Source organism: Scleropages formosus, chromosome 3, assembly GCF_900964775.1.
Source record: "Scleropages formosus chromosome 3, fSclFor1.1, whole genome shotgun sequence".
Taxonomy (NCBI): Eukaryota; Metazoa; Chordata; class Actinopteri; order Osteoglossiformes; family Osteoglossidae; genus Scleropages; species Scleropages formosus.
This window is the reverse complement of record NC_041808.1, coordinates 3,430,595-3,443,567: the sequence shown is the minus strand read 5'-3', so window position 1 is coordinate 3,443,567 and position 12,973 is coordinate 3,430,595. Positions and strand designations below refer to the sequence as shown.

The following is a 12,973-nucleotide window of genomic DNA, read 5'->3' as shown; positions in this document are numbered from 1 at the left end:
ACGTGACTCAGGCCCAGAAGTCAGAGACAGGGTGTCCTCTGGGATCATGGGTCCAGACCAGGCTGGTGGACTGTCCGCAATGTGCCCCGTCACGTGCTTCGCGCAACCCCCACCCCATAGCGGTCATCCCTGGAACTGGACAGTCGGCTTTAAAATGGATCCCGTAGACAAGCTGCCATTTGCGTGTGTTCCCGCCCCTGTGGGCTCCTATTGGATATTATTGCCCCGAGCGCCCGCCCTCCTGTAGCACAGCCTCTCGTACCTATTGCTGCATGAGATGTCAGTCAACATAAGCCACGCCTTTGCTCTTTACCGAATGGGCGAGTCCATTGCCAATTACGCGTCAACCCGCCTTATGTATCTTATGATTGGGAGTCAGCACAATTACATAGAGGCTGCGTCGTCATTAACTCTGAAGCGTCATTACTTATGACAGTCAATCAAAGTGAGCTAGGCTCTCATTGGGTGAACAGATTGCCAATTACTCGTAAGCCTTCCTTCTTTGGCTTCTGATTGGATGCCAGCGCCAAAGTCCGGAGAACGGGTTTGTCACCGACTCCAAAGACTACTGGTGTATGCGAATGGTAGTGAACGTAGGCCACGCCTTCCTACATTGCGCCATGCGCGAATGGCAACAATGTAACGAATTCAGGTATCGAGCGGAAAAGAGCCGTTTTGCGTGCGCGGGGGCGACGCGTCGCGGAGAGCTGGTGAGGAGCGAAGGCAGCGCTGCGCTCACTGTCGCACTGACTGAGGACGTTTCTTATACAGTCTGTTGTAAATAACCGCGTTTATTAGTGTCCGATGGGGGGGGGGCGGGGTGCTGGTTCACTGCAGTGCAGCTGCGGAGCCTGTCACCCCCCCCTCCCGCCGCCGGTGGGGCAAATCGAGCCTGCTTTTCCACACTGTTGATGTTTAATGTTTCTGTCATGCCATGGCGCGCGCGCATCATGTAGTAGCATAAGGCGCAGTTTACGTCCTTATTGTGCTCATAATATATATTTATAATAAATCCGTCCGTATACGTGTTTGCTGTTGACAGCGATCGATCCCAAAGCGACCTTGAGCTGCTCTCCTCCTGCTCTGAATGAACGAGGCTTGAGTTGAGATGCAGTGATGATGAACCAGGTGAGTTCTGCCAGGTGCCTCCATCCCTCCATCATCCTCTCAATCATTCCCCCTATCATGCCCTCCATCATCGTGCCTCCTAGCATGTCTGGAGAATTCCTGTCAAACACACCTTTCTGATTGTGGTGGAGCTCCAGGTGTGTTTTCCAACAAAGATGTGTGTGTGTGTGTGTGTGTGTGTGTGTGTGTGTTTTCTCCCATAAACACGGCCTCCCCATGTTATTGTGTATGACTCGAGCGATCACTGTTACACACCCACCCTACCAGTGTGTGTTTCTGATCACTAGAGCCGTGTGTGTGTGGAGTTCGATGATCTCCCCACAAGCGCTCTGACGGGTGCATTGGCCTTTGCGGAGCCTCGGCGTGATTCCAAAAAAAATCTCTCGCCGTAAAACGCGATTTTCCGCACCTCCTTAATGTTTCCTCAAGTTTTGTCTTTAAATAGTGAAGGTAACAACAATCTCCTCTGAGCCTGAACCTCAGAAACTCTATTACTTGCAGCGACAGATTGAGATGCATTAACAGTAATAATAATAGTATTAATAATAGAAATAATAATAGAAGACCCCTAAAAGCTTCACATACCGTGAACTGAGCTTCCAGATTTAACTGAAGCTCATGAACGATGGTGACATTTTGTAGTCTCTGATTTACGGGAGTCACACGGGAGTCGTAGTTATGACAACTTTTGGAGCCTGGAGGTCAGCGGCTCTCATCCCGGACAGTGGCGAGGTGCGCGGCTTTTCGCTGTGCCTCAGCTCTCGGTTGGGACGCAGTAATTATCGATGTGGGGCGTCAGCTCTCCCACCGCTTCAGGTGTAAATCGGGGACGAATGAAGACGTGTTGCCGAAAGGTCCTTGTTTCTCCAGCCGATTCTTTCCGATCACCGTCGTGGCTTCCCTGGGGCCTCGGCTGATTGCTCGGTGGCCGTGTGCACCTTCTCTCTCTCTCTCCCTCTTTCCTTCCAAACACTCCTGTAGGTGTGAAGTGGCGAGGATGATCATCCTTAGCGTGCGAGCGTGTGTGTCCTGTGACGGTTTTCCAACTCTTCCAGGTGACCCCTGCTTTGTTAGGCCCCCAGGTTTCCAGCATGTGCTGATCATCTCGCTGGGTACTCAGATATTGATACTCGATAAATGGATGAAGGGATGATGGCTGGGTGTGTGTGAGTAGATGGTTGGATGGATCTTTTTTAAGATGTTTGAAGTCTCGAGATGTACGGAAGTTGCTGGAAGCGCACCGTTGGACTCCAGCTCTCCGGTCGAGTTGTTCCCTTTGTGTGGCTCGGGTCTCGAACCGACGACCACGGCCACGCTGCCGTGAGGAAGTGCGTGAAACTGCGGTGTCGAACCAGCACAGGCGCACGACACCCCTTGGGATGCCGCTGCGCACCAGGCAGCTCAGCCTCGGGGACTCCTGATCAAGGCACTTAGCCTGAGGTGATGCGGTAAAGAATTACCACGCTGTATAATCGATTAGAGTAACGCTGTGTACAAACATCTTCGCTCACCATGGAAGGAGGCCTCAGATAAACAACGTCTAAGAATAGTTGCTGACAGAGTAAACAGGGATCTTTGCGCTAATATTAATGTCAGTATTATTTACACCGCTCAGGAGTAAACGGCCCCAGTGGGAGTCAATGCTCCGGATAGGAGAGTATAGAGACATCGCGCTGCTGGCTGCTGAACCCTTGTGTGTGCAAACAAACAAACAAAGAGCGGTAAACAGACAGGTAAACGGGCCCGGCTGGTGCTGCGGGGTTCGCACCCCCCTCCCCGGTTGCATCATCAGCCGAGGACTTTGCGGCGGGTGGGTGGTCGATGACTCGCTCCTTTGCCGATGCCGCGGCAAGGTTAGCGCGCCCTTGTGTGTGCCAGCCGTGTGCTGCGCCAGCGCCCTCCCCCCCACAGCGCTGCCCTCCACCACCTGCTCTGTGAGCAAGTCCTCTCCGTCACGCTGCGGCGACGGTGGCGGCGACTCTCTCACCCTCCTCCGGCAACCCTGCTGGCTCCTCCCCTCTTAGTGTGTGTGTGTGCGTGCGCGCGTGTGTGTGTCCTGCGCTCCTTGGACGGTCAGCACCAGCATGATAGCCGCCGTCTTGGATGTTGCCGTCATCCAGCCGCAATCTCTGTCCTCCTGCTTTCAAACCACGGAGGGACAGCGAGACACAAGACGGTTAGACGTGTGTGTAAATGATCCAGAATTCCGAGGCGTCACACTATCGTTTCCCTACACGCCCTGAAACCGGAGGTGCGGTGCTTGTCCACCGGGACTGGAGATCCCTTCTCCTCTCAGCAGGTGCTCCCTGCCCTTTCTGGAAGGTTCTCGTACCCGGAGGTGTTGGTTGCCGGTTGCGTCAGGCGACTCGGTTCAGCCTCAGCAATTCCATCCTGCCCTTCTCCACGGCAACAAGGATTTGTGTCGTTTCGGCGGCTCGGAAGCAGCTCTTCGAGGCACGGCGGAGGAGACTCTGGGCTCGAAGGTACCTTCTCTCGGAGTCGCCAAAACCTGGAGAGGATCCTGGTCCAGGGGTGAATGCTGCTGCTGTTTGTGGATGGATCAATGGGTCGGAGGTGTCAGCTGGGTGTTTGTTAGATCGGCGCCGCTGTGCCGCTTACCCGCACCACCTGTTGTGCTGGTGGTGCCGTTTCTGGAGGGATTTTCCAGAAAGAGGTGCTGGGATGTCTGTCTGCGTCCCCCCAGAAGGCTCCTGTGGTTCCAGGTGCATGTGGTGCAGTGCCGCCTGCGGGTTGGGATTGGTACCGTACTGTACGTATGCCGAGTGAGGTGAGGGACGGCCCTTCCTGTCCCCAGTGGTGTGACGCTGTGTCCCCCCCTCCCCCGCAGTGATGCGCCATGCCTATCGTGGACAAGCTGAAGGAAGCCCTGAAGCCGAGCCGCAAGGACTCGGCGGCGGAGGACGCCGGCGACCTCCACAAGCTGCTGGCCTCCTCGGCCCGCAAGGTGCTGCTGCAGAAGATCGAGTTTGAGCCGGCCAGCAGGGGCTTGTCCGGCCAGTTGGAGGCGCTGCGGAGCAAGTATGTGATCCTCAACCCCAACCCCACCCCCAGGCTCGAGGGTGCCGCCGGGCAGAGGGCTGCCGAACCGACGCAGGTGAAGAAGCAGGGTGAGTCGGCTGTTGGCCGGAGTTGCCGGGCTGAGCTGACAGGCGGGCCGTGCCGTATCTTCTCACCTCTCGACTCTTCTCCAGTCGCGGAGAGCGCGGCCGGCGGTCCGAGCGACGGCATCCCGCCCCCCCAGAAGGTGCTGTTTCCGGGCCACCGGCTCTCCATGCGGTGGGAGCGCGTGTGCAGGGTGGGCGCCGGCCTCCAGAACCTGGGCAACACCTGCTTCCTCAACTCCACGGTGCAGTGTCTCACCTACACGCCGCCACTCGCCAACTACCTGCTCTCCCGGGAGCACAGCCGTGCCTGTGAGTTCCCGCCCGGCTCCCGGCTGTAGGCGGCGCTCCGCGCTCCTTCGTTTCCCGCGCGTCGGTGGCTCGAGCTGCGAGCGAATGGAAGCGCGTGTGGATGGCTGTGTCGACGGCTCGCGTGGGGTTGAATCCCGCAGCCCGGTGTGTGCAGAGCGTTCACAGGTGTTCGTTTAGCAGACACTTTTCCCTGAACTTAATTAGCATGGATGTTAACTGGCTTATCCGAGGTAACTTACAATGTAGGTGCACTACGGTAAAGTACCTGCAGTCCTTCGCATGTACACAGCGGACCGGTGTAACACACACACAGAGCACTTTGGAGTCACCAGTCCACCTGGAACACATTTTTGGACTGCAGTTGGAAACCCTTCTGAAACGTGTCGCCTGTGCCGTCCTCAACAGTCGTCGTCATGGCGACCGAGGGGCTTGAGTTTCACCTTTCCGGCACCGTGGGATTTTGCTGGGAGAATCGCCCGTGTTGTTACCCTCGCGTTTTTACCACGTAAATTTGTTGCGGCTGATTGCAGATTTCTCCGACGCGCGCGCGCACACACGCTCTCAGGTGTGTCTTCACTGGTCCCAGGCTTGCAGACAGTGTGCTTTGAAAGCGACGATCCGTGCGCTCGTCAGGGTGTGTGAAGGTCTCTGTGTGGGTGGAATCGCTCACCTTAGATGGCCTTGCCTCTGTCCTTTTGAGTGCGTGTGTGTATCTGTGCGCGTGCGTGTGTCTCTGTGGGCGTATGACACACGGCCTCGCCGCTCTCCCCCTTCAGGTCACCAGTCCGGCTTCTGCATGATCTGCGTGATGCAGAACCACATGATTCAAGCCTTCGCCAACACTGGCAACGCCATCAAGCCTGTCTCCTTCATCCGGGACCTGAAAAGTGAGGCTCCTTTGTGCCCCTCCCATCCCAGATGCATGTCATGAAGTGGGCGGGTCCTCGGTGGGCGGAGCTTTGGAGGGACGTTGCTTCGGCAGAAATTGGTGACAGCTGTACCTGTGAACCGCAGTGCCCCCCCCCCCCGTCTCCGTCTTCCCTCTCATCCTTTCAACCAAATTTGTCACCATCCCATCACTGACGTCACCACTTCCACAGATGAGTGATGTAGGGTCACGTCCCCCGAAGGGGGCTGCGAGCTCGTTGCCTTCAAACTGTCCTCCCGTCTCTCCGGCTCCTCGGTCTCCGTGCCAGTTTTGCGAAAGATTAATCAAAAGAAATAATTTGTTTAATGACGTTTCCGGCGTGTTCACGTCTTGCTGGCTGGGCGAGGTGCCGGCAGAGCAAAGAGGCGGGGAAAGGGGCGGGGCTTCAGACCATGTGACCAACTGCGGGTTCTCATTGCCTTTCCCAAATACGATATGGGGCTCAGCTTTGGCTAACGGCCCCATGTGCTGCATGTGCGCATTATAGAATATTCTGCGATCATTGTTGACGTTTACGTGCTGGATCTGTTCCAGAAATCGCCCGACATTTTCGCTTCGGGAGCCAGGAAGATGCACATGAGTTCCTGCGCTACACCATCGATGCCATGCAGAAGGCCTGTCTGAGCGGATACACAAAGTAAGATGCCTGTGTGTGTGTGTGTGTGTGTGTGTGTGTGTGTGTGTGTCTGTGAGTGTGAGAGAGAGAGGATCTGTTGGAATTGGAGATACATGTTGTACGGAAATGTTCTCCTCCAGATGAATATTGACCGTTAAGGTATTAACTCTCTAACCGTGCAGTTTTTCGAAATGCAAAAGGGTAAGTTTAAGGTAAATATACAGTGTGACGCTGTCTCTCTGTGTTTCCTACAGGTTGGACAGACAGTCTCAGGCCACCACGCTGGTCCACCAGATCTTTGGTGGATACCTCAGGTCCCGAGGTACGGAGAGCGCCGATTCCTGCAGTCCTCTCTATCCCGGATGACCTTTACCGTATTATTGTCTCTCTCTCCATCTCCCACCCCCCCCCACCACGCGAAGTCAAGTGCACCGTGTGTAAAAGCGTGTCGGACACCTACGACCCTTACCTCGACATCGCTCTGGAGATCCGGGTGAGCGGAACCTTCTGGAAGGTCCCTTATTTCCCCACAGTTCTGTCCGTCTTCACCGGGGTACAACGACCTCAGGCCCGCAGGTGTTTCCACCTTTTACCCTCCAAAGAAGAACCTCTCAGCACCGTGCTGTTCTTTATCTCACACACACACACACACACACACACACACACACACACACACAGCTTGCCCGTTGTTAAGGTAACGGATGTTGTCGTGTTTTCGTCCAGCAAGCAGCCAACATCGTGCGAGCCCTGGAGCTCTTCGTGAAGCCGGATGTCCTGAGCGGAGAGAACGCGTACATGTGTGCGAAGTGAGTCCCACCCCCTTGCTGTGTGTGTGTGTGCGCACGTTGTGATTATGGCAATGCTTTGGTCCGAGGTTCTGTGAACAGTTCGCTGTGTCTGTGGAGCTGAAGGTCACTTCGCTGGAGCACATTAATGGGGGTGGAGCCCCCCCACCGCGCGCACACACACACACACACACACACACACACACACACACACACACATGTCTCTTCAGTGCCACTTATTTTAATTTTTATTGTCTCCGTGGCCCAGATGTAAGAAGAAAGTGCCTGCGTCCAAGCGTTTCACCGTCCACCGGGCCTCCAGCGTCCTCACCTTGTCCCTCAAGAGGTTCGCCAACTTCAGCGGGGGGAAAATCACCAAGGTGAGTCGTGTGTGTGAGAGAGAGAATCCAGAAGTAATACAGGCCGATGTAATAGATGTAGTTTGTGACACATTAATAAATATTAATTAAACATATTAATAAACAGTATCATTATGGATTATTACACTGCTTTTGTCCCTGATTCATTGGGTCCTTATTGCCTCTTATTGCCCAGTGATGACCCCGGTGGCTGGGAAGGGTCTGCAGTGATCTTTGCTGCACACTTTCTGGTCCTGGAGTTGGGGCGGTCGCTCTCTCTGTCTCGCGGTCACTCTCTGACCATGACCACGCTGACGTGTTATTTTCCCGTCAGGATGTTGGCTACCCAGAATTCCTCAACATCAGACCTTACATGTCGCAGAGCTCCGGGGAGCCCGTCATGTACGGCCTCTACGCCGTCCTGGTGCATTCTGGGTATAGCTGTCATGCTGGCCACTACTACTGCTACGTTAAGGTGAGAGCGTTAATGCGGATGCGTGCGGGGTGGCCCGGGTTCGGGGACGGGGTCGGGGTCGGCCGAGGAGCCGACGTACGAACGCCTCCGCTGTGTGTCCCGCAGGCCAGCAACGGGCAGTGGTACCAGATGAACGACTCCATGGTCCATCCCAGCACTGTCAAGGTGGTGCTCAACCAGCAGGCCTACGTGCTCTTCTACCTGAGGTACGAGCGCAGGGGGGAGCTCTCGGGGCGCAGCGTGGGTCCGGTGACCGGCGGTCATCGCAGCAGAGCGACACGCTGACACGGTCCTATCCTCAGGATTCCCGAGGCCAAGAAGAGCGCTGATGGCGTGGCGGTGAAGCAGGGAGTGGTGCATTCTGGGAAAAGCGGCCTCACCCCAGAGCAGCTGAAGAAGGCGACTCCCAACGGGCCACTGTGCTCCCCGCAAGTGACGAAGGTGCGAGACGAGGCCCCAGCTTACCGCCTTCCTTACCGGGTCGCACCCTGATTACCCCCCCGACCTGATTTAATTATAGTAGAGTAGGGAGCACCGGTTAGAGCCGCTGCCTTTAGGGCCAAAGGTCTCAGGTTCGAATCATGGTACTTACCCTGAATCGCCCCAGTAAAATTGCCCTGCTGTATAAATGGGTAAATAATTGTCAGTAGACTGACACTGTAAATTTTAAGTGGGATTAAAAAATAAACGTAAATATGAGTACTTTTAAGGAAAGCAGACGCGGCGCTTCCCGAAACACACCGCTGGTGTAAGACGAGTTACTTAACGTCGACTACGGACGAACGGAGTAAAAGTGAAGACGCAGTGGAGCGATACATCAAGATGTCGCTGTCGGGTAACGGCGATGTGATCACAGGAAAAGTGGAGGTAGAGCCGCATAGTGTGATTGTAATGTAATTGATGCGAAATGCGAAGCGACGAGACCCTCGAACCCTTGACACCAGAGGCTAAGATGCATCTCGAGGCTGAGAAACGGGCCGGACTCTGGAGATGGGTAAAAGCGCCGGGGATTGTGGGAGATGCCGATACCGATTCCGTGCTCTGACGGTCCGTCGCTTTTCGCACCCGCACAGAAGCAGCTCGAGCCCCAGCCGCGGAAGCTGCAGTCCCTGGACAGCGGATGCGGTGCCTCCGGCGTCGTCGCTGCGGTACCTTCCAGAAAAGGCTCCGGGTTCCAGTCCCCCCCCAAGCCGGACGGGGACCTGCCCTCCCCCGTCAGCACCCCCAGGCTGCCGGGTTGCGCCTCGCCGGCCGAGGGGCCTCTCGCCAAGGCGAAGAAGCCGCAGCGGCAAGCCTTCGGCAAGGCTCCGGGTTCGACCCACGGCCTGGGCAGGACGGAGGGGAGGAGCTTGTCCACCTCTACCTCCTTGAAGTCCCTGTCTGACTCCTCCTCCTCCGGGGACTCCTCTGACTCAAAGGTATGCCCCCCTCCAGCCCTCTCGCTCTCAGCGAGCTGTGACTTTTAGTTCTGCGCTGACTCTGGGACGACCTGCTTGGACCAGTCCCACTGTGGTACCGAGACCCCCCCCCCGCCGGCCTGTCCAGGGTTCGAGTCGTTGGCGATAATCGGAGATGCTCTGACTTCCAGGATCTGGAACTCGGGGAGGCGGGAGGCCGCAGGGACACCGCCGGACCCCGCAGCGCGCCTGCGGGAGGGGCACCCCCGAGAGGCGGGGCGTGCGCCGCCGACAGCGAGGAGCCCCCCGGCCCCCCCGCCGCGGAGACGGGCGAAGGCCCCCCGGAGGAGCAGAAGATGGCCAAGCTGAAACCCCAGGCCCTCACGAACGTGACCTGCGAACCCACCAGCACCATGTCGCCGCCCCCCGCCAAGAAACTGGCGCTGTCCGCCAAAAAGGTAAGAAAAGCAGCTGGTTCCACGCAGAAGTGCGCCCCCTAGTGGTCACGTCGCGAGTTGCAAGTTGTAAACGTCGCGGTAAAAGGGTGCAAGTTCATCCTCTCAACCGACGCTCTTATCCGACTTGTAGAAATAGAAGCGGTTCCTACGACCCATTTCAAGTTGGGTCTTGTCCCCCGTTTGTGTTCCGCCGTTCGGACGTAAAACTCCTCTTAACAACGTCCCTTTTCTCACCATCTCTCGTTTTCTCCTCGTCTCTCACTCCCGTTGCTCTTTGTTTGATCGACCGCCTTGGTCACCTTCTCATTTCCTCGTCATCGTCTCCTCTTTCTTTCCTCTCTTTCCTTTATTTAGACCACCAAGTTTTTATTTATGTCGATAAACACAGGGCAGTCGGGCTCCGACCAGCAGTGAGGATCCGCTCTGCCCTCCGTATCGCTCATCCCGCGACCCCACGCATCCCGTTCAGCTCTACCCTTTCACCTTCGACCTTCCTCCAGGCCCGGAGCCTAGGTACGGTCGCGGCTCTGGGGCGCGACGCCTCAACGCACAGACCTGGTCCACAGGTGAAAACAGGGTAACGGTAGAGCCACAGTGCAGTATTTTACCAAGTGTTCTGGTGTTGTACCCCGGTATTCACTCTTGGCTCAAACTGCTGGCCACGCCCACCCTCCATCCCCAGGTCCCGCCCGCCAGAGAGACGCCGTCATCCCTGCATCGGCTCCATCCTCATCGTCTCCACATGAGCGCGCGGAGGACTCTGTGTCCGCATGGAAGCAGCTCCCCGGCGCCCATCTGTCCCTCGTTTACCCCTCGCCGTCCTTCCCCGACAAAGTCCTCCGACCCGGTGAGGAACACGTGGAGACGCCTCTCGGCTGCGGTCGCTTGCGGTCAACCAGAGTGGCGGGAGGAGGATGGGAGAGACGAGGGGAGGAAGAGTGAAGGACCGGTGTCCAGGAGATATCGGTCCAGCCCCGAGATCCAGCCCCGGGGTCCAGCCCCCTGGTCCACGCCTGCGTCTGCGCGGCCCCCACGTGAACTCGCCGAGCCCCAAAGCAGCAGAGCTGTGGAAGTAGCGAGAAGCAGCAGGAGGAGGAAAGAGAAGAAGCCGAGAGGAAAGGGGTGGAAAGATGGAGCTGGATCTGCGCTCGAAAGGTCAGGCTTTCGCTCCTTCGTGTGGCACATGTTGGTTCAGAGAGAGTGTGTGTGTGTGTCTCCCGAGTGACAGTCCTGGTGTCTCACCCTTGTTTCAGGAGCCCAGGGATCAGAAGAAGGACTCGACAGGGACACGAGGAGGAGGAGGAAGCCGGGGGGGCAAGGAAGAGCTACCCGGCGGTTGATGGACCCCCCCCCCCCCCCATAGAGCGCTGTCGATGAGAGACGCTCGACTCGTCACTCGGGTACGAACGGCTTGCAGAGACGCGCGTGGGACAGATGTTACGGCTGTGCGCTGCTGACCTTGTCCCTCCGAACAGGCGCAGAAGGTTCAGGAGAGACGCCGAGACGATATTCATCGCGCCGCTGTGCTCGTCGAGGATGTGAGGAGACCAGAGCACCGATGTTAGGTCGAGGAGGGTAAAACGGCGGTAAAAGGGCCGTAAACATGGCACGCTCCACGTGCGCTTTGGGTCGAGAAGACCGAAGGGCGCATGCTCTGAGCGGGACTCGGGTTCGATGCATACAGACATGATGGGCGATGCTGTGGAAGCAGGGGCTGATGGGAAATTCAGCACACAGCGTAGAGGTGGAGAATGAAAGGGGGAAATTATTATTATTATTATATGCAATTTTAGTAACGGACGCAGATTCAGAAAACTGCTTCCTCCAGGGATTGGAAGCAGAACCGAAACCCTCCTGGTCAGTCGTCATGGTTTGTGTGTGTGTGGCGTACACATACACACACACACCCCGGCCTGGTTATTTTCAGCTCCCCCTTTCAGGACGACTGCGGCTGCTGAACTGCCGTCCAATTCGGTCGTTTGTCCAAATACGACGGTCCTGTTGAAGGTCCTGATTCCTGTGTTAAACAGGAAGTGGGTGAGGGCACCGACGGGCTGTGAGCGAGACACAACCCCCCCCCCCCACACACACACACACACACACACACCGGTGCAATCAGATGTTTGTGTTCTTGCAGAAACAACAAGGGCGAGCAGATCCAGGCCAGTGTAAAAAACAGTGTAAATTGTATAAAGCATAAACAGCAGCTGTTCTGGAACGACAGCACCCCCCCCCCCCCATTTTACTTTCCAAAGTGATTTTTTTTTACCCTGTTTGTCTTCGAAAAAAACTGTGGAAACTTGTCACCCCTTTTCATGAATTCCCCGTCATCGCACAAGTCCGCCCTCCCGTTGCCATGACAACAGTATACCTCTTACTTGTGACCTCAGTGCTGCTCTAGTTCTCTGGTTAGAATTTCCAAAAATAGGAGCCTTCGTGGCTTCTTCATCGGGGGGCAGCAGTCATCAACAGGGATGCTGCCCTCCCCCCCTCCCCGGTTATCAGGTGGCAGGTGGGGTCCGTATGTTTGTCTCCCAGGAGGCGGAGCTCCGTGTGCAGGGTGGGGGTGGGGGAGCTCAGCAGGGGGCACACGTGAGGGCTTGTCTTCTTACGGCTGGACGAACAGCTGAAGCTCACCACGGTAACATTGTTTCTTACCCAATGAAGGTATCTCTGTGTGGTATGGGGCCCTGGACTTCATTCTGCGCGGAGTGGCGGCGTCACCAGGCTCTGGGTAATTGTAATGTAATTGTAATTGTAATTTGGCTGTGGCCCGGCCAACCCTGGACAATTTCCGCTGACTTTGCGGTCAAAGAGCCACTATGCAAGCCTGGGTTCGACACCCGACTCGGGTCATCCGGAGCCGGTGGGTGGACTTCTCGAACCCACCGCCCGTTACCCCCCCAGCACGCGTGTGTGCGCGCGCACGCCGCCCGCACCGGCCCTTGCACTAGACGTGTGTCCTGCAAAGAGCGTCACGCTCCTTCCCCGCCACAGTAAGGAAGGAGGTGAAACCCTTCGATGTATCGATAAGGAGCCCCCCACCCTGTTAGAAGCAGCGTGAGCCACAGTGTGCATTGTCAACTTAGAACACGTGACGTGTGAGTACCACATTTTACCGTGTTGTGATGGGTGCCCTTGTCCTAAAGTCCAATGAAGGGTGGGGGGGGGGGGTGTTTGCTCTGTGTTTACTATGGTATACACGTGTACCTGAGCTCCAGTGTATTTTAGTGCGGACAAGTACCACTTTTAAAGCACACGCTGAGCGGTACGAGGGCCCCCCAGGTGAGGGGATGGGGGGGACCTGCACCCCGGAGAGACTTTTCTAGAAAGAAACACATGTAAAGGGTGAGCTGTGAGCTGTCAATGTACCGGTGCAATAAAGGTGGACGT

At 56.5% G+C, this 12,973-nt stretch overlaps 1 protein-coding gene across 4 annotated transcripts; it reads left to right on the top strand.

Moving 5' to 3' along the window:
- Positions 1–620: 620 nt before the first annotated feature.
- On the top strand, positions 621–12,971 carry LOC108924708 (ubiquitin carboxyl-terminal hydrolase 36-like). Of its 4 annotated transcripts, XM_029249983.1 has the most exons (19): positions 621–710; positions 1,043–1,128; positions 3,977–4,256; positions 4,341–4,562; positions 5,339–5,449; positions 6,025–6,127; positions 6,361–6,428; positions 6,529–6,599; positions 6,830–6,912; positions 7,160–7,271; positions 7,585–7,725; positions 7,831–7,931; positions 8,028–8,166; positions 8,799–9,143; positions 9,314–9,580; positions 9,969–10,157; positions 10,263–10,735; positions 10,834–10,980; positions 11,056–12,971. In XM_029249983.1, exons 3-18 carry the CDS (start codon positions 3,986–3,988, stop codon positions 10,955–10,957), a joined length of 2,820 nt encoding a protein of 939 aa, XP_029105816.1. In that variant the 5' UTR covers positions 621–710; positions 1,043–1,128; positions 3,977–3,985; the 3' UTR covers positions 10,958–10,980; positions 11,056–12,971. The 4 variants fall into 4 exon arrangements, with proteins under 4 accessions (XP_029105816.1, XP_029105818.1, XP_029105817.1 ...); XM_029249985.1 differs by lacking the exons at positions 10,834–10,980; positions 11,056–12,971 and having other exon boundaries at positions 9,969–10,093; positions 10,263–10,682; XM_029249984.1 differs by lacking the exons at positions 10,834–10,980; positions 11,056–12,971 and having other exon boundaries at positions 9,969–10,146; positions 10,263–10,605.
- Positions 12,972–12,973: the final 2 nt, after the last annotated feature.